Source organism: Enoplosus armatus, chromosome 15, assembly GCF_043641665.1.
Source record: "Enoplosus armatus isolate fEnoArm2 chromosome 15, fEnoArm2.hap1, whole genome shotgun sequence".
NCBI classification, from domain to species: domain Eukaryota; kingdom Metazoa; phylum Chordata; class Actinopteri; order Centrarchiformes; family Enoplosidae; genus Enoplosus; species Enoplosus armatus.
This window is the reverse complement of record NC_092194.1, coordinates 94,084-115,754: the sequence shown is the minus strand read 5'-3', so window position 1 is coordinate 115,754 and position 21,671 is coordinate 94,084. Positions and strand designations below refer to the sequence as shown.

General features: G+C 40.2%; 1 protein-coding gene across 1 annotated transcript; it reads right to left on the bottom strand.

Moving 5' to 3' along the window:
- Positions 1 to 275: 275 nt before the first annotated feature.
- On the bottom strand, positions 276 to 8,267 carry commd8 (COMM domain containing 8). Its single transcript, XM_070920380.1, has 5 exons — positions 8,147 to 8,267; positions 6,917 to 7,072; positions 6,484 to 6,636; positions 5,426 to 5,581; positions 276 to 2,275 (listed from the first exon to the last, which is right to left on the bottom strand). Exons 1-5 carry the CDS (start codon positions 8,189 to 8,191, stop codon positions 2,255 to 2,257), a joined length of 531 nt encoding a protein of 176 aa, XP_070776481.1. The 5' UTR covers positions 8,192 to 8,267; the 3' UTR covers positions 276 to 2,254.
- Between the last annotated feature and the right edge of the window lie 13,404 nt (positions 8,268 to 21,671).

Below are 21,671 nucleotides of genomic sequence, written 5' to 3'. Positions count from 1 at the left end.
GAGGAGTTAGGAGTTTTGCTCTGACATTTTCAGTAGCAGTGGGAAATAGGCTACATTACTATAAAGTTAAACTGTATGGCAGCAGCTTTGAATAAACAATTAGCCTACCTTGCTCATAATGAGAAATATCTGTTCTTTATATTTTATTTCAAATAAAAACTACATTTACAGTATTTTATTTCTTATTTTAAAGGACATACTATGTATTAGTATATATTTAATTTAAATACATTTTCAGTCTATGTATCTAAACAATTTTATCTAACTTCCTTGAATCTGTGGAACATGTTTGTAAATTCTTTGCAAACAAAGAAGTTTGAATCAAATTGTAATTTTCCATGTCAAACATTTTCCAGCACCTCTTTTTCCCCTTGTATTAAACACACCATTTTCGGTAGGCGTACAAATCACATATCTTTATTAAGCTAACGCTTCTCCCTTTTCTAGGGTTAGTATAAACTAGTATTCCTTCCACAGTATATACTTCTGACAGTGATTCCCTTTCTACATTTCATGGTGGTTGCAATTGACTATAAACAACAAGTCCTCATAGCAAAATGGTAAAATTGCAATTGTGTCTTGCAAAACTCCAGGTGCCCAATGTGCCATAGCCAGCCATTTGAATTTCTCACTGCATGAAAGGTACCTTTAGTTTTGACTGACAAGAGTTCAGCTGGGAAAAAGCCTGTTAATGCCTGTTAAAGCATACTGTAAGATCATCTCCCTGAGAGACTGTCTGTCAGCCTATTCTCATTATTAATCAGACAGCCAGCTGCCTAATCGAGTGGAGGTTGTGGCCTGGACACAAACATCAAACATCTGTCATCACAAACAGAGAGAGTACACTGTGACCTCTCTGCCTCCTCTTACATTTAATTTTAGTCTAGAATTTTAGTTCTCATCTATTTTTCGTTTACCCTGAGTAAACATGGCTACCTTCCCTAGTGGTGAAAGTCTGTCTTAAAACAATGCTGACATGCCCATATGTACATTAAAACAAGTTTTTCTTGGTGTTATCATTCTGACTGTTCATACAGACCTACAAAAGATTCCAAATGTGCTTCCAATGTGAGGGAGGATTTTGTCAGCTTTTGGAAACCGAATCTGTTCACTAAACTATAGGAGACTCCTAATACATTTGGTGACCTCCTGATCCTGAAGTCAAGCATTTCCACTTGACTAAATATGTTTTTCATGATATATGCTGTGGATATTCCTGTTTCCCACAGGAACAATACTGCTAGGATGAAGCCTAAGCTCCAACTCTGGGCAAACTGTAAACTTTACAGACAGCATATCTCAAAATCAAATGGGCAGTTTGAAATTAACAATCATGCTTTTAAGAGATAATTTTTCATGGTTTTCCACTAATGCCATCCTCAAGACAAACCTGAAAGTCTTAGCCCCACTAGTCTTAGCTCTTAACTTGATTGATCTCTGCACCTAAATATGACTTGAGAAACAGAACAGCCTCTGTGAAAACCAGGTTGAACCTGTGAAAAGAAGTTCACCCTGATGTTAGTTCTGGTCCTACAGTAGTTGTCTGTCCTTGTTAATTCAGGTGAATTTTACATAACATCATATAGGAGAAAGTTAAAGAGTTTGTTAAATTGTTAAAGCCCAGGTGTGTTTATATGTTTTGTTTTGTGAAGATTTATTTTCCTGGAATGTGATTGGCTGGCCTGACTGACAGACTGCATCCTCAAATGTGGCTCCATCATCACGCATGTTAGACCAATTTCCACTTAACAAGCTGCATGTGGTGCTTTCCTTCAGTCATAAATGTCTGTGAAAGCATGTGATAAAACTATATTCACTTTCCTAGGTCCAGATAGTACTTTACTGTTATTGATTTCCTATTAACAAATTATTTAACACAGCCCTTTTTTTGTTGCTTAACTCATAAACATTCATGTGTTATTGCTCTACCGTACTTGTAGCTAGGTATGTAGGGAAAAACTGGCTTCATACCTGTTTTCTATGATACTCCAATGTATGATACCAGTTTACTTACAACCTTTACTTCGACATGTTCATGATACAACACTGCATTGCAAAAACACAACAAACTGACTAAATTACAAAGGACAGAACTCATCAAAACATCATTATGTCTGAAAAACTGTTATTGTGTCTCCAACACACGAAATCACGACAGAGAATCTCTTTCACACTTTCTGACAACATGACATCCATCAACTGAACATCCTGTAGTCGTAAGCTAAAATGGGATCAGTGGTCCACAATATTTCCATCATTTCAACTGCAGCACCACCTGCAAGACACAAATACATATAAATCATTAGCATTTCATTTGACTGATTAAGTGCAGATATTTACTACTCGTGGAACACTGGAAGTATTTATGGTGGAGTGCAAAGGATGAATTGAGGACTCCCACAGCCTGAGGAAAGAAGCTGCTCTGTAGTCTGGTGGTACGGCAGCGGATATTTCTGTATAGAGTGAACAGGCTGTGGCTGGTGCGGGTATAGACTTTTAGTATCCTTTGGGTTCTGCACAGACACCTCAGCTCACCAATATCACTGATGCTCGGTAGATGGGTACCCAGGATGCGGTTTCAATCACCCGCTGCAGGGCCCTCCGGTCCTGGGACGTGCACTTCCCATGCCAGTTTGTAATGTTTCCAGTGAAGATGCTTTCTATTGCTCCTCTCCTACGGCACAGGAATTTTGCCTTCTTAGGTTTTCTTAAGAAATACATCATTTTCTGAGCTTTCGTTTCCAGGGTGGAAATGTGTGCTGACCATGACAGGTTCTCTGTGATGCCGATTCCCAAGAACTTAACGCTGTTCACCTGCTTCACCTCAGCTCCACTGATATAGACAAGAGTGTGTCTCTATCTCCTTTTTTCTCCGGCATTGAGCACTAGAGTGGAGGAGGTGTGACTGTCTGGGGTCTGTTTGTGAGAAAGTCCAATATCCAGTTTCGTTGTGGTAGAACTGTAAGCTTCCTTGTCACCTAACGGAAAAGTCTGACTCTGGATACATACCATCAGGTTGTTTTGTCACGTGACTGCTGATGACCTCATATAGTTCCTGTAGTGCATTTTTTAAATTTGCGCAGCACTTAATCCAATCCCTGCGCTCCGTTTTCCAACGTTGATGAGTGTTTTTCTGTGATAGGTAATACATGCTTCCATAGATAATACGTGCTTCAGTAATAAAGGAGGTTGTGTTCAAAGGTTTAAATTGGCTGTAAAAAGCACCACCCTTTCACTAATTCTTTTCCTGATGATATAGGATGATGAGCGATATAGATTCTCAGCTGAGGGAATAAGTTACACTAGCTGTGTCTCAATTCAGGGGCTGCATCCTTTTTTTTGCTTTTCATTGACTCAACATTTTATAGTTTAACTGGTATAATTTTCAGTCTATTGTTGTTTATTATTGTTTTTATTTTTTGTCTGTGTTTTAATATTGCATGTTTGCATGAAAGGTGCTATATAAATAAAGCTGAGTTGAGTTGTTAGTCACTTTGGTTAAATATATATATCTAATTGTTTATAATGCTTCGGTCCATCTGGCAGAAGGGTTAGGTACAACAACGTGGTTGTCTTGACTCTACTCAACTCTGATTGTCTGAATATTCATACAATTTCACAAACATCACATATACTCAAGTGTGTTAATGTTTCAGAGTTTGTTCAAAATGTTGTTTTGCCTCACAGGAATGGTTTTGTGGCCATTCCCCTATTTCATACATTTTGTCTCATGCGTTTTGGAGAAACAACAAAAAATCTACTACACACTACTACTACACTACTACAGTAATCAGATAAATTCGACCTTTCCTTTTGTTGGTACTGTAGTTGCCACAGGAATTTTAATATTAATATTAATATTAATAATGTTGGCTATAGAAGGTATTTGACTAACGACTTCATTGTTTCAGAACTTCTTGGAACAGAAAGTTATATTTCTGTGATTTATGGCGCTGTTTGTTTCTTTCCTGGTGTCGCCTATTGGCCAAATTACAAAAGTGACAAAAGAGTGGATAGGGCAGTGAAAAATGCAGAGGGCCTGACTGGAAAAGTTGTTAAATTATGAGGTATGCTAATTCTTAAAAAATATTCTAATAACAAATGGCTATTGTAAGCAAATATCAAAATGTGTTATATAATTTGGAAAATTCCTTTCAATCAACCTCATTCTGTTATTATTTTATACCGTTAATGTGAAACTCAAGTGAAGTTCGACCCATTTCATTTTTAGATCAGTACTTAGAGGCATAACAACTGTTGACGAAATCTCTGACAAGTCATTCAGTGTAATGGTATGACAAACCTGACAACAACCACACAGCCAAAGTCAGCTGTAACAGAGTGAAAGGGTCAGTCAGTTACCTGGTTTCTCAGAGAAATCAGGTTATGTGGGTAATTGGGGAATGTGTTTAGTTAGACAGTATTGACAGATAGGCTAACACATTGTTAAAGGTGGTCTTTTGATTGGATTTGTTGACAAAATGAAATATAGAATAACACTAGACCTATCCTATACTTACAAAATTTGACTCATCAGCCTCCAGACAACGAAATGACCATTAAGTTATGGTTATTTCTTATAATATATAGTAACATACATTCTTTTGCGGCTACTCAATAATGAATTTTTCTGTTATGGTTTATACCTGCATAATGTTACAGAGCCAGTCTCTCTGTCAGATGCTCTCCAGATAATGGTAGTGCACTAGTATCAGAATCAGAATCAGAATCAGAAATACTTTTTTATTCTCTATTTCTTATTTTTATATTTTGTACATACTTTTATTTCTAAATTTATGCTACTTTCTACTCTTGAATGGGAGCACCGGTACTGTACAATTTCCCCCCGGGGGGCAATAAAGTATTTCTGATTCTGATTCTGACTCTGAAACAGAACCTGTTAGTATGCCAACGGTTAGCTGTCATGCTAAAGAGAAAGTCTGTCTTTGTCTTTTCTAGATTTCTAGACATTGGGCGCATGGTGCATGGTGGCGCAGTGGTTAGCACTGTCGCACGGGAGGTAAAGCTGGTTAGAGCGGGTTGGGGGTTCGATCCCCGGCTGCCCCCGTCATGTCGAAGCATCCTTGAGCAAGACACTGAACCCTAAGTTGCTCCCGATGGAGACCTGCAATGCAGCTCGGTCGCCATTGGTGTGTGAATGAGACTTAGCTGTAAAGCGCTTTGGGAACTGTGGTGGTTGAAAAGCGCTATATAAGTGAGATCATTTACATTATAACATAGCATACTTTGTATTTAATTGTTTAAGACTCTCTCTATGCTCAAAACATACAACTAGCCAACTCTCATATTGCTGGAGTTCAAATCATTGGACCACTGGCTCCAGTCCAGACGTGATCTTCTCACACACACACACACACACACACACACACACACACACACACACGAGTATTTAGTGTGTGTCTACCTTAGTAGCAGCCTCTAGTGAACCGATGAGTGTGTTTAACTCCTCTCGGTTCATCTCCATGGTGACAGACCGGAGGGTTCTGTTCTCTGTCACATCCAGACTGAGACTGAGCAGTGGAGTGTGGAGAGATGAGATCTTATCACTTGACAGAGCTAGCTGGAGTGAGAGGACGGGAGACAGGAATAGGAAATAGAAAAGGTGAAATTTAGACATAGAAGCATTGTAGGAACAGTCTGTGGAGACAATACTACTATATTACTGAGACAATGAACTTTGAACATTAGTATGACTTTTCTTCCCTTGACAGCTCTCATAATATGGTATAGGTTGAAAAAACTTATATAACTATTCAGCCAACTGAATGATACAGGTAGGTATTTGACCAATCAGTTGTTATTGTTAAATTAAATACCTAACTTATTAACTTGAATGTGGTATTAATTAATTTACATGAATGTGAATAATTATGGTTCAAATATCCTCAGGTCAAATGATCAACATCAATATCCATCAATATAGCTGTGAATAATAATTTATACTATATTTAATAATCCATATTCTGTGTCATAGCACACCAGAAACAGCTGAAAAATATTCGAATCAGATTTGACAAGCAGCATCTGAATTGCAATCGGAAAGGATAAAATTGAAATGATACCCAACCCTATCTGAGTGTCTTACATTTTGGTAGTCCTGCCAAACATGAACAAACATGTAAAAACATAAATTAGTAAGAATATTTTCAAATAATGCTTTGTAATATTCTTCTGTGTGTTTCATCCTGCCTGCTATCAGCTCAGGTGTGCTGACAGCTAACCCCTACTCCCCTGCAGGAGACCATTTGTTCTGTGTGTTTGCTATGTATCATGCTCTGATGAAGAACTGTTCCACCAAAAGCTTAAAACTAGGTGTTTGTAGTGGAGATATGTGTGCAAATGCTTTCACTTCTTTTCATCTTTAAAATATAATGCTAATCCAGTTAGAACATTTACATTAGAAACACATTAGAAATAAGGAGTAAAGCCAATTAAACACTCAAGAATAAAGCATTAAGTCACCTTAAGCTGCCAGTCAAAGTCCTGCAGAGTGGAAGAGGAGATGGAGGTGGTTCTGTCCAACAAAGCGTGGTAAATCTCCTCTCGTCTGGCTCTCAGCACACTCAACACAGCCTCTGCATGGCTGCTGCCCACATCTGACAGTTCGGCCAGCACCTGTTCACAGCCAGCAGGAGACCTGAGAATCTAACCTGAGAGGAACCACTCACTACTACTGACCACCACAGCCACCATACATCCAGCTGCTCTCCTGCTGTGGAAAGTAAAAGCACCTGATTCCTTGACATAGACTCAGACTATGAATAGATATTATACAGATGAATATGACTATAATAATCTCACATACCATAATTAAAGCCAACATCTCCTTTCATTCCAAATGGCAACTACAACCTTAGCTAAAACAGTCCATCCTGTCGTGTTGTTGCTGTCTCACCTCTTCATCAGAACTGTTGTTCCCCACTGCCAAGTGGAAGAGGGCTGTCAGGGAGTTGAGCAGCTCCAGCCACTCCTCCTGGCTCCAGGTGGTGCTGTAATCCCCCCTCTGAGGAGACTCACGCCCACACAGTCCATCCACCACCCTGTGACACAGCTACACACCAGACAATACTGTGAGGATTGGAGTTTGGCATTTGGTAGTGTGAAAATAACAAGATTTATTATTATTTAGAATTTTTAAGTTACACCCTTGGAATTGATATTTGTTTGATTTTTTTCAATTATTATAAAATAAATTGCTCAAACAAGCTAATTTTGACTGTTGGGCTATGAAAGAGGTCCCAATGTCGCCCATATAGGGGACATGGCTTTAGCTATGACGTGAAACTGACTTGGGATATCCCAGCATGCACTGAGCTAGAGGCAGGGTAAATCACTGGACAAGCCATTAGTTTGGCACAGAGCAACACAAAACATAAACACAGACTGCTTACAAATCTTTAGATTAAAGATTCGACTCTTGATCATGAAATAGAAAATGTGCATATTAAAGCAGGAGACAAAGGAAGTGTGAAATTGAAAACATTGTGTTATAATTAACAATGTTAAAATCAAAATTTTATAAAGTTTCGTTTGTAATTAAAACGAAATGATTAATTCATCATTTATAGACAGAATAGGGGAAAGATTTACCACTTAACTAATGCTACTTTTGTTTTCAGTTTTTGATGTATAATGTCATTGACATTTAAATGAATCACTGTATAATTGATTATAATCAGACACCGACATCTATTTTGGTGGCACACTTCAGACTTTATATTTGATAAAGATTTTGAAATAAATAATGTAATGAAGCCTCAGTTAGAGGCTACACCACGTCTACACCGTGCCAATATTTACTGTATAGTGTTTTGAAAACCAGTAGCCATTTAGGGGCTAGTCTTTAGTAGAGCAAACATATGACCCATCATTTTCAGTACCACTTGAGTAATAGTAATAATATGGTGAGTAATAGAAAATCAATTCACAAAGATGGTATTTTCTGCAACGAAAGTGCTGCTGAATGATGCTGTATGCCCCACGGTAGGTCGGAACTATCTCAATAAGAACTGTATAAAACATTGAGTTAATTATGTTCACGTTTTATGAGGTGCCATCGCCAGTTTCATTAGACATTTAGAAAACTAAATGGATATCATTATTCAATACAACGCTCGGTACTTACTTTAAGACAATCGGTGGCAGGTAACCTGCTCAGTAAAACCACCATGTTGTCATTTGGTTCCGCCTGCTGATCAGCTGATGTCAGTCACATGGTAGAATAAGTCGCGTTCACAGTGCTCGGAAAAATGAACTTCGTCATCTCCAATGACTTTTTAGAATGCGCACATAACGTTAGTCGTGTTAACATATTATTCGGTACTTATATGTGTTTTGCCGTGAAACGATTGTTACAACTGTTGCCCATGTTATTATACAGAGAATGTTATTGAAGTTGCACGCTGAACTCCATTTCCAAATCTACCAATTTAGTGTGACCTTGATCGTTGGCAAGGGGGCAACATGCACAGTGAACCAATTGTAAATGCCTACATTTTTATTTTAGAAAATGTGTACTATAAATCACTTGGATGTCGAATGTAATACAAAGGCCCAATAATTCCTACATTATATTAGCTCACATTAAACTACGCATGTAGTATTGCGGATACTGAAGAAAATTTGAAATGTAACTATTTGTCAGCGGAAATGTGTAGGACATCGCTCCACGGGAAATCGGAACGTCTCGCAGCCAGGCGATTGCGACTAGTATTTCACATCCTGCTTTGTGTTGTGTTGTTTGTGGGGTCCTTTGACTGTCTGTAGACACAGTTATGTGACCGAAGCGACACAGCTGTTGTTATTACTTCATTTCAAAACAGGAAGCGTATGGAAATAAACAGCTGGGTAAGTGTTTTCTGTCATTTTCTCATCTTCTCTTCATGCATTTCAGTAATGGCGAACAACAATGTACAGCACCAACGGACACCTCCTGTAAAATACTTTATGTCAGTTTAGAAGTGAACAGAAATATAGACACTTTCTGTTTCCAGCTGGTCGAGGATAAATACTTACGGGGTTTAGAGATCATCCGGCACGGTGAAAATGGCTTATCATGCGTGTGCTATATTTTGTTAGCTTTGAGTATTGACTAGAGTTGGGTTAACAGGCGTGGTTTACTAGGCTATAGTGCAGTCTGTATTGTATAAAGGTGAGTCCTGTGATTACCTCCAGTTTAACTTTAATGGAAGTAGGTTGTATAAACTCATGCATCCAATTAAAATTGTTGTTCACATAACAAGGCAAACACACATGCAGCTTTTAGGCTATACATAGGCGAGTATAAAACTCAGTTGCCAGTTTATTAGGTCCACCTAGCTTAAACTGATGCAGTCTAACACAACAGTCTTGCAATAAATCCTACTTTTATGAAGGTTCTGATGTTGTTTTTGGTGAAACTGTCTTAGAGAGGTGTTGATTCAATTGTGTGCTCATCATGGAGGCTGTAGTTGGTGTTGAACTTTAATGTGTTATACTGAGAGGTGTTTCCAGTATGTAGTTTACCTGTTTCCCATTATTACAAATTGGATGTTGATGTGAACGGTATTTACAAGTCAGAAACTGGTTACAGCAAAAGTTCCAATGAAGGGAAATCTTATTGCTACAATATACAATTATGATCAAGACAACAGTGTTCTTCCAACTTTGTGTCAACAGTTTACGTTTGTCCCTTTGCTGTTTCAACATGGCAATAACTGTGCACAAAACCAGCTCCATAAAGAAATGGCTTTCTTTTTGTGTCAACAGTTTGTCTTCATCCCTTTCCTGTTTCAACAATGCCTGTGTGCACAAAGCCAGCTCCATTAAAAAAATGACTTTCCAAGTTTGCTGTGAAAGAGCTTTATTGGCCTGGATAGAGCCCTGACCTCAAGCCCATCAAAAACTTTTGGGATGAACCCCAATGCCTACTGTGAACTGTGGCCTTGTCACCCAACATCAATGTTGGATCTCACTAATGCTCTTCTGGCTGAAATGGGAGCAAATCTCTGCAGCCAGGTTCCAACATCTGGTGGATAGCTGAAATGAGAAGAATGGAGGCTGTTCCCTGTATAGTGGCAGATTAATGCCCATGGGTTTTAATCACGTGTTCAGCAAATACATATGGATGTAATGTCAGGGTCATCAACCTGGTTTCAAGAAGCAGGCAGATAAACACTCTGATAATCCACTGAACACTACCTGCCCAGCACCAAACAGCAGGCAGACACAGTTTGAGACTAGTGCACCATATGAGCTTAAAATATCAGTTTAACCACTAAAAAACAGCTATAGTTATATGAAGACCATCGTCATCAACTAAAGAGTATCTTAATTGCCCCCCTCGAGGATTTGAATCATCTGTCAGACACCCCTCAGTTGACTGAGATTCTTAGAGTCGAGCAGTCGTTATTTGTTTTTATCAGTCAAGTTGCTGCAGAGTGAGCGCTCCATCGTTCCACTACATCAAGTCACATTAGCTCGGAGAGCTAACTTGGCCTACATCACTGAACGCCGCTGTCACCCTGAACATCCTGGCAGTTCAATAAAGTGTTGCTTGATAGCCTATACAGAGAGAAGGTACGAATAGTCGACTATTCGTATTGAACAGCCAAATCCGATTCGACTGACAAAATTCTGAATCGGGTACAGCCCTAATTTTAAGTAATCAAAGGTTCTGCTTAGACCATCAAAAGACCAACAATATCACCAGCAACTGATTACTTAAGTAAAACATGGCACTCTATTACAAGTACAATATTTATGCTAATTAGAGATCTGACCAAGCAAATTAACTAAAGATCATAAGGAATGTGAAAATCAATAGCTCTCAAATTGGAGTCTGGGGACTTGCAGGGATCACTGGGTTGCAGGAGTCTCCAGCTACAATATGTGGTACAGTAATTCACTGCAACATAATTCACTGTGAAACAGACTTTTTAAAACAAAGATTTTCACTATTGACATATTATTTACATATTTATGTATAGTGTTAGCAGCTCTACTGCTCAGTTCCAGTGCAACAAAGCTTCAGATAGATTCAGAGATAACAGTGGAGATCATGTGACCTGATGGGTTTCAGTGGTCTAAATATTTCTGGAGGTTCTGTGTTGTCTGGTTAACCTTGTACCTAACAACAGTATAAATGAGCAAATAAAATGGATGGTAGTACTTTCAGGACTGCCCATAAGAAGTGCTGTTTTTTATTACACAGTGTGTGCTTAACACATTCATTCTGTTTTGTTGAAGTAAGTTCAAACTCTACTTACACTTCACCAAAACCATGTTTAAAACTAGTTATTATTAGGAAGGATAGGGCAGGCTGGGACTTTTTAAAGTTCACTTCCCCACAGTATACACTGCATTTGGTCACTGGAACCTGGGCATTTTTGACAAAGGTCTTCTTTGAATATTAGAAATTATGTCCTGTAATTACTTCAAGGTGGGATTTTAGGCCTTTAAGATTAAATATTCAAACTTCCAGGTGCAGGAATAACTCCTAGGCTGTCAACCATAGGAATGTGTGTTTGCGATATTGTCTGCAGAAAAAGATTTACATCCCACTGTGTGGGTTTTCCAACACTTACAACAGTACAAGAAGCCATCATCAGCAGTGACCAAGCTGCAAAAGTCCTGTATTTATGCTATAGGCCTGTGTCCTTTATTTAATTTGATATCATAAAACAAGACATTACATTTGCAGTAGCTTCAGTTGTTATCTCCTATCAGAGTAAGTCATTTTCTCACCCATGTGCTAAGAATGATGGTTAGCGGGTTAGGCATGTCACAGACCTCTGTGAGAGAGCTCCATGCTGTTGTTTAAGGAGAGGGGCTTCTGGCTTTGAGTTGAGACAGACTAGACCACACTAGACAACATTTTAGTTTTTACTTGAATTAACATTTGTGATTCCAAACAATATGCTGCATCATTATTCATGGTTTTCTCAGACTTTGAATTGCACTTGCATGTCCCGAATATGTTTCTTCTTGGAAAGCGCTTATCAAGATTCACCACTATTTGCTGAATTTTTAAAGGCCCTACACACCCACACAGAGGTTTTCAATCACTTTGGTAGATTAGGTATCTGCTCAGGTCAAAGTTGGATTGAGCTACACTGTAAATTGCAACAGCAGCTGTTTTCAATGAAATGAAACACACTGCGATAAACACACTGTATAATACCTGCTTAGCACCAAATAGCAGGCAGACAAAGTACAGAGTAGCTGGTGAACATAGTGGGACATTTAGCAGCCAAAGAGCCAGATATTTTTCTCTGGAGTTGGAGAGCAAACCAGAGCTAAAAGGAGAGTGAATCTTGGACTTACATTCATTGACTTACATTGTATAATTTCCCCCGGGGATCAATAAAGTATTTCTGATTCTGATTCTGATCAGATGGACACAAAGACGATTCTATATGAAGGCTAATGTTGTTCTGTGAGTGCAGGATGTGTAAATAAGAAATTGTTTTCTAACACATTAACTATAGGAACTTAAGATGACAATATGTCTGTATTGTGTTTACAGCTTGAGTGCCCAAGTAGCCATAAAATCTATGTGTGCATCTCTAAAAATGTGTGTTTGAACTCACATGGTTATGCAACATTAATTTGTAGTGAAGGATCCACCATTGAAATTGGAAGAGTTAAAGAGGTTCTATATTCAAGTAATCTAATAAAACAATGCACAGATGTTTCTTTTGTTCACTCTGTGTAGCCTCTGTTCATGCCTGGGTTTGTTTATAATTGTATTTCTGTAATGCTTTTTGCAACAGTGCTGTCAACTGCTCATAAAAGCTTATCATAATCCATTCAAAACAACAAAGAGCATAATAAAACATTTTCGTAAGACTTGGTTTGGTCACTTAGGTGTAAAAATTAACCAACATGCCATATACCTGCTCTGTCTCTGTGCAATATTATACTGCTCATGAGAATGAAGCATTGTTAGGTCAGGTCAGGTGTCTCTGTCAGGCCAGATGCTGTAGAGAGTGTGTCACTCACATGTCAGAATCAGAAATCTGAATCAGAAATACTTTATTGATCCCCGGGGGGAAATTAGACACGTTACAGGTGCTCCCATTCAAGAATAGAATTAGCATAGAGCTAGAAATGAGACTTATGTAAAAATATGATGTAAAAAAAAAATATATAAAAAATATATACATTTGCAGTATTTAAGTGAAAAATATATACAATAACAATGTGTATGTATGTATGTATATATATGTATGTATATGTCCTGTCCTGTTATTACAGTTCCTAGTTACCCTGCCTGAGGGCCTGACCAAAATTATGTCAGCACGTATAAAAGTGTGTCAGAAAACCTAACTCCCAGAATTATTGGAGGCTACTCACAGGAGAGACAAGGATTGTCATGTGCCCATTCCTCTGTGAGTTCATGTTGCCACTTTTGGTAGTTCAAAGACTTGGAAATCAACAACACAATGAATCATTTTAAAATAATTTCACTGTCTCTTTCACACTGTTATTGTGGATTCATCACCATTTTTAGCATTACCCTTGTGATAGGGTTCCAAAAACTGTGTGATCTTTCTTTTCTCCTCCTCTTTTACCTGATAGAATTTGCACATGTTTAAAAAGTTTTGTAGCTGTGGAAATATTTTGTGTATGTGTAATTAAATTTGTGCAGGAATACTTTCAACAGTGAGGTTTCACAAAGTCTAAGAGACGCACACACAAATGTCCTATCTTAAAAATACAAATGGAATGATTTCTCCACTCTCATGCCTTTTCTTTCATCAAGTTCTGAGCCTAGTTCAACAACTGTTTTTATCCATATTTTAACAAGTTTAATTAGAAAACTTAATAGCACTCAGTTTACTTCGTGCATGGCTGATATCGTTACTTTCTTGGTGAGTGTTACTAGCAAGGTAGGTCTTCAGAGTGTGGCTGCAGACCAAAGCCCAATTTCCTAAAAGCATCTTGAGGCTGAGACAATCTTAGTCCCATTGTAACTCCATGGACTAGTCTGAAGGTGATTTGCGGAAATGAAGCCCAGTCTAGTAGGGATTAATTTTGCGGCTCCACTTCAGTAGCCTGACGGAGGAGTTCATGGTAACCCAGGCCAGGGAGATTCTGATGTACAATGACACCAAAGTCTCTGGACTGGTAGGAAGTGGAGGGCACATGAGGCAGTAGGCCAGCTTGGTCAGAGCTCTGGAAGGCTGAGCCACTCAGGATCAAATTCCTGATTCAGTCTGTCTATGACGTCCTCCCCAGCCCATCCAACCTTTTCTGCCAGGGCTTAGCAAAAACTCCAGCAATGTCCACTCTGTCAGAGAAGAGGATCCCTGGAGCATATCCCAAGCTGTTGTACAAAGGCCCTGGGAGAGGGGCACTATCAATGCAGCAGTCAGCAGCAACCAGGAAGGCAGTCTGTCGCCTTTGTCAAGGCCCGGGAGAGGCCGCAACAGCAACCAAGTCCACCAGGGGGGCTCCTTTGCTACAGCACAGGACTGGCAGCTGAAGTTCAATCTTGGGGTTATGGAGCCGCACTGCAGAAGAGCCATTAAGAAGATGTCAACTGCCTCAGAGAAGGTGTCAAGTGGGCTGTTTCATAGGCCACACAAGCTACTTGGACACCAGGGGCCTGATAATCTCCAGCTGGGCCACCTGGGTGAGGGTGTCTGATGTTGAAAGACCCAAAACACCCAATGTCCCCAGGCAACGTAATTGATGAGGTGACCAAGTGGCATCAGAAGGTGTGTGTTAAAACCAAACGATTCCCCGCATCCACATGTCAAAGTGTCCTTAGGCTAGGAGAATCCTTAAGGACCACCCAGATAACAGCGGGAAGATGGTATCAGGCGGCATGGTGGCGCAGTGGTTAGCACTGTCGCACGGGAGGTAAAGCTGGTTAGAGCGGGTTGGGGGTTCGATCCCTGGTCCTTGAGCAAGACACTGAACCCTAAGTTGCATGGCAGCTCGGTCGCCATTGGTGTGTGAATGTGTGAGTGAATGGGTGAATGAGACTTAGCTGTAAAGCGCTTTGGGAACCGTGAAGGTTGAAAGGTGCTATATAAGTGAGATCATTTACCATTTACCATTTATCAAATACACCAAGCCAGCACTGAGGTAGAGCATCTACCCTCAGGCCACTAGGATCCTAAATGTAGTGTCAAGTGAGTTGAGATGTCTCCCGACCCTAACAGCACAAAAAGCCTGTTTATGATTAAAACACACACAAAAACTCTTGGGACTTTCCATCAAAAGGCCGAAGGTAAGGTGATTTCCTACTGCATAAGATAGTGATAGAGCAACACACAGAGCATGTAACCATAAAACAAGTATATGAGGTGATTAAGCACTAGTCGTATCAAGAGTAAAACATGACTAACGATTTATTGATGTGATTATATGTTCACTGATTACTGACTGATTGTATTGTTGAAGTTATAATATAAAAAGTATAAAAACAAGAAGTTGAACTTATGGGTGAAAGTGATTAGGTCAGAATCACGAGTTTATCATGACCTGTGACCAAGAGTGTATGCTTAGCTGTACATGATTTCGTCCAGTTGGACAGTCCGGGAGGAAGTAAAAAGGGGAATTGCAGTACTTGTGTAAGTGCACACACATTTACACACAAATCGGCCAAAGTAACTAACACACACACACAAATACACATAGAATGTTCTAGAAACAACTATGTAAATCTTGTCAACGATGTATAGTATAAAAGAATGAGTCCGGGAGTGGTCGTCGTTCTTTCTCCCTTGAAGATCTTTGAGCAAGTTTGGATTACCTGACTGGATGGACCACTTCAGAGGATTAATTTACCAAAATTTCACGAGACTGAGTTGGTGAGCACCAAAAAGGACCTTGATAAAAATCTACAGCTGTAAAATAGAGACGATCGAGCATTAACCATTTTCCAACCAGTTGTGGATTACAATTCGGAATTATCAGGGTTCTTATGCTCACTCTGCCAACATGGACTGTGGACCTTGAAACACTTTGTGGATTTTGGATAAGATCATGAGGTTTTCTACAAGTTCCTCAGTTTGGCAATAAAGGAAGGATCGCAAGGCGTGGGTGTCTTTCCCTCTCTCTCTCCTAAAATGGACACTGGACTGTTCAGCATCAATTCATTTGATCAGAGTTTCATATATTCTCAGAATTACAATATTTTACTATTTTCCCAATCTTTTCCAAACATTTGTCATACAATTATTTTTGAGTTGTATGCTTTGCCCTGCCTATTGTTGCAATAAATTCCTAAACTGCAATTAAAACCTAATTTGTGGACATTGGCTTTATCCTGTCTTAAGGACTGTGGTCTTAAAGGTATAGTGTGTTTAACAACTTTCATGGTTCCTAAAGGTTACTCTAGCCTATCAAATTAACAGGCCCTTGGGACTTATTTTACGAGTTCCTAAAACATTTCCTAGCACCCATACCAAGTGCACAGATCACTAAGAGGAGATCTGCCGTTAACGGGCGTGGCCAGTGACAGTATCAGGCACAGGGCTACTCAGCCTGGTGCAACACAGGAGTAAGTAGGGTGGACGTTCGAATGAAGGCAGTAAGCAGCTAGGCGTGTCTCCTCGCCACCAGCTTGATTGGTTTTCAGCCACCCTAACCAGGTGATACCGGTAGGGCTGTGAACTCTGAACCTTTTAACGGAGAGCTGGTCCAGTACCTCCTGAACAGAGGTTACGCGTCATCTAACAGTAGTCACTGCCCCCACCTCCCAATCTTACACATATATTTATTACTATTCTTATTCTTCTCTCTAACTCTTAAACTCTACACAGATTGAAGAAACTGGCAGGATTACATTTCACTGTGATTGCACCTTTATATGATTACATGTGACAAATAAACTTGATTAATAAATCAGGGCCAGATAACCTCAGTGCATTTATTTTGAAAACATTTGCAGCTGAGCTTGCACCTGTGTGGCATCTTACTTTTCTGTGTTGTATAGACACATAATTGCTGAAATGTGCAAGACCTCACATATAATACATCTTCCACAAAAAACGTAATAAGGGACCTTGGGATTATCATCTTGTAGCCTTAACCTCTATTGTTATGAAAACTTAGTTTAAAAAAAATAGTGATTCAGCAACTCACCAAGTCTGTAGGTGGCAAACTGGACACTTGTTTGCATGTAAGCGGAATCATAGCACAGAAGATGAAACATCATTGTTGAAGTTGTAACATTGATCCACCTAATACTAAAGCATTTAGACAAGCCCAAAACTAGCTAGGGCCCACTTCTTAGATTTAAATTCTGCATTCAACACAATTCAGCCAGAGCTCTTATTCGTAAAGATAATTCAACTAGGTTCCTCATCTGATTGATCTCAAATACTCAACTTCTTCAATTTCAAAAATGTACCTTCATATTTTTACATGCTTGTTGTCTGTCAGATTATATGTTAAAGCACCATCAGACCACGGTAAATTCCTTGTAATGTATGTTATTTGGCAATGAACAGTTTGATTCTGTGGTATCATTCATTTTGCACAATTCCTTTGACACCACGATCATAGTAATTTTTTTTCCTTTCTTGAGCACTTTTTGCTATTGTCTGAGGCGATCCTGTATGCCTCCTGCATCTGAGCAGCCCATTTGTTGGCGTATTCCTGTCTGGTCTGTGACTGCTGCTCAGGTTCAAGGTCAAACAGCAAATCAATCTGCCAAAGAGAAGAAAAAATGGGGAATAGCCTGTTGCTTCATGTTTGGTGCAATTGTAAACGTGGACTATATGTGGAAGGTGGTCTTTCCACTCTTGCAAAGTGCGGAACATCTGAGGAAGTGTCCTATTTAGATGCTCAACGGTGATAGGGGGTAGTTCGAGAATGGGTAATTCCAGCCAGCTGTTGGAGTTGCTGGAATAGGCTGTTCTCAAATCCCTGGCCCTGATCATGACGTAATTTTTGCGGGTACCCGAAGCATAGAATAAAATCTGAAGATTTTCTCTGCTGCAGTTTTACCCAACTTGTTCTGAGTTGGATAGGCTTGCGTGAAGCGAGTAAAGTGATCTACAAGGACTAAAATGTATTTGTAGCCTTCTTTACTCAGTTCGAGGTTCAGGTAGTCGACAGAGATCAGCTCAAAGGGTGCACTGGTTGAAATTGAGCACACTGGTGCCTTCTTTGGGATGTTTGGTCGCTTCTGCTTAATACATGTATATTGGCAATTTACATAATTTTCGATTTCTCATTGCATGAAGGGCCAATAAAATCTCTGCCTCACCAGGTGGATGACTTTATCTGCCCCTACGTGTCCCATGTCGTCATGCAAATGTTTGAGCACAGTTGACTTGAGCATATTGGGGAGAACCAGTTGTTGATGTTGTCCTGCCTGCCTGTACAAAATTCCCTTGTACAGCTGTAGCCAAAAGTTTTGAGAATGACACAAATATTAATTTTCACAAAGTCTGCTGCCTCAGTTTTTATGATGGCAATTTGCATATACTCCAGAATATTATGAAGAATGATCAGATGAATTGCAATTAATTGCAAAGTCCCTCTTTGCCATGAAAATGAACTTAATCCCACAAAAAAACATTTCCACTGCATTTCAGCCCTGCCACAAAAGGACCAGCTGACATCATGTCAGTGATTCTCTCGTTAACACAGGTGAGAGTGTTGACGAGGACAAGGCTGGAGATCACTCTGTCATGCTGATTGAGTTAGAATAATAGACTGGAAGTTTTAAAAGGAGGGTGGTGTTTGAAATCATTGTTCCTCCTCTGTTAACCATGGTTACCTGCAAGGAAACACGTGTAGTCATCATTACTTTGCACAAAAAGGGCTTCACAGGCAAGGATATTGCTGCTAGTAAGATTGTACCTAAATCAACCATTTATCGGATCATCAAGAACTTCAAGGAGAGAGGTTCAATTGTTGTGAAGAAGGCTTCAGGGCGCCCAAGAAAGTCCAGCAAGCGCCAGGACCGTCTCCTAAAGTTAATTCAGCTGCTGGATCAGGGCACCACCAGTGCAGAGCTTGCTCAGGAATGGCAGCAGGCAGGTGTGAGTGCATCTGCACGCACAGTGAGGCGAAGACTTTTGGAGGATGGCGAAGAAGGGCAGCAAAGAAGCCACTGATATTCTGCAAAAGGTACAGGGATTGGACCGCTGAGGACTGGGGTAAAGTCATTTTCTCTGATGAATCCCCTTTCTGATTGTTTGGGGAATCCGGAAAAAAGCTTGTCTGTAGAAGAAAAGGTGAGCGCTACCATCAGTCCTGTGTCATGCCAACAGTAAAGCATCCTGAGACCATTCATGTGTGGGGTTGCTTCTCAGCCAAGGGAGTGGGCTCACTCACAATTTTGCCTAAGAACACAGCCATGAATAAAGAATGGTACCAAAACATCCTCAGACAGCAACTTCTCCCAACCATCCAAGAACAGTTTGGTGACGATCAATGCCTTTTCCAGCATGATGGAGCACCTTGCCATAAGGCAAAAGTGATAACTAAGTGGTTCGGGGAACAAAACATAGAAATTTTGGGTCCATGGCCAGGAATCTCCCCAGACCTTAATCCCATTGAGAACTTGTGGTCAATCCTCAAGAGGCGGGTGGACAAACAAAAACCCACAAATTCTGACAAACTCCAAGCATTGATTATGCAAGAATGAGCTGCCACAGTCAGGACGTGGCCCAGAAGTTGATTGACAGCATGCCAGGGCGAATTGCAGAGGTCTTGAAAAAGAAGGGTAAACATTGCAAATATTGACTCTTTGAATAAACTCAATGTAATTGTCAATAAAAGCCTTTGACACCTATGAAATGCTTGTAATTATACTTCAGTATACCATAGTAACATCTGACAAAAAGATCTAAAAACACTGAAGCAGCAAACTTCGTGAAAACCAATACTTGTGTCATTCTCAAAACTTTTGACCACGGCTGTACAGTCTGAGTCTTTTCCACTCATGTGTCAGTCTCCGTGTTTCCGGTCCCATGTGTCTCTTGTCTTTGTCATTAGGGTTCCATCCATTGCTTTTTAATGTTATCACCTCACAGATGCACGTATCCCCTTTCTGAGCAGCCCTTATGTCTTCTGGGTTAAACATGGGCGTGCTTGCGGAAAATGAGTTATCATCACTCAAACACAACTGCAGTGCTGCCAACCATGGCACATCCTGGTCTCTCATCAGCTTGTCTCCCTGCCATATGGCAGAAACAACATCTAGCGGCATGATCTCCGTATACTGACCTCCCACATCATGAAGACCCTGGAGAGACTCAGAGAGAGAGAGAGTGGGAGACTCATTCCTCCCAAATATACAACAGAGCGCCACAGGAAATCATTCCTGCCTTTGGCCATCAAACTGTTCACCTCCTCCCTCTGAGTGTCAGACACTCAGACTGAAAATCTGGACCTACTTCACCTGCCATATACTACCTCATTATTTATTCTTTTAAACAGTGCAATATATACAATATTTAAGTGAAAAATAAAAAAATATACAATAACAATGTGTGTATTTATATATATACACATTGTTATTGTATAATTTCCCCCCGGGGATCAATAAAGTATTCTTCTAGTATTCTTATTCTGATTAGCTTGGAGTAGCCGCCAAGATTATCCAGCAGGTCTTGTATGTAGGGAAGTGGGTGGCGGCCAGGGAGGAGTACGGTGAGGTGGACTTCCTGATCCACCCATGGTTGAGCAGCTTTTGTTCTTCGTAAAGAGGCTTCAGAATCGCATTGTAGGACTTTTGTACTGGTGTTTCGTCTTTTAAGTGGATTTGTAGTTGCAGGTTTGGGATGCAACCTATATCTGTATCATCCTTCGCAAACACATCTGACTCACTGAACAACATGTCTGTAGCTGTCTTCTGTTCATCTTCACTGAGATGTGATAAGTCAACAGGTGGATGCCATTTATCTTTAGTTGTTTGTGGATTTGTGTCTCTGTCTTAACTTTTTCTCACATCAGTCTGTTTGTCTGTACTCAGCTGAGCATTTCTTGGACGGTTCGCTATGCTAGATAGATGTCATGTTTAGTGGGGTTTTGAATGGGAATTTTAGTACATTTTGATGACCCACTAGGAGCTCTAGATCCTCTGGGTAGTTATTCTCTGGACTGGGCTGGAACAACAAAGTACCACCCCTTGGCCACCCCCTAACCCTGCACCTAACTTCCTGGATTTGTCCTGCTGGAATAGTTATGCCTGTCTTAACAACTCTTACATTACACTGGGGGGGTGTCTCATGAGACGCCATTATTTCGAGGGCTGAAACTAGGGCTTCCACTGTGCTCTCCTTAACACTCAAAGCCTCCTTTTAAAATTGCAGTGACATCAACCTGATCGCTCTGTTCTTCATTTTCTTTGAGAATCTCTGCAATGACATTACTACCTAGTTAGGAACAGGTACAACTCTGGCTGCCCCTCTCCAGTGACCTCATGACCTTTTTCTATAGACAGCCGATGGCCCGGTGGCCTGCCTGGCCACAAGTAAAACAGTGGGGACAATTCACATTGCCCTTTTGTACACAGTCATTACACCTGCCCCTTGTCTGAGTGGCTGGTGCCTGGGGACGATGGGTGGGTGCGTTAGAGCTTCTGGACGTCACACTATTGGTGGGTTTTACCCTTACGGATTAGCTTGTAAGTCAACTTTGGTCTGTTTAGCCTGGTCAGTCCGTTCATTACTGTCATGCTGAGCGGCACTAGCAGT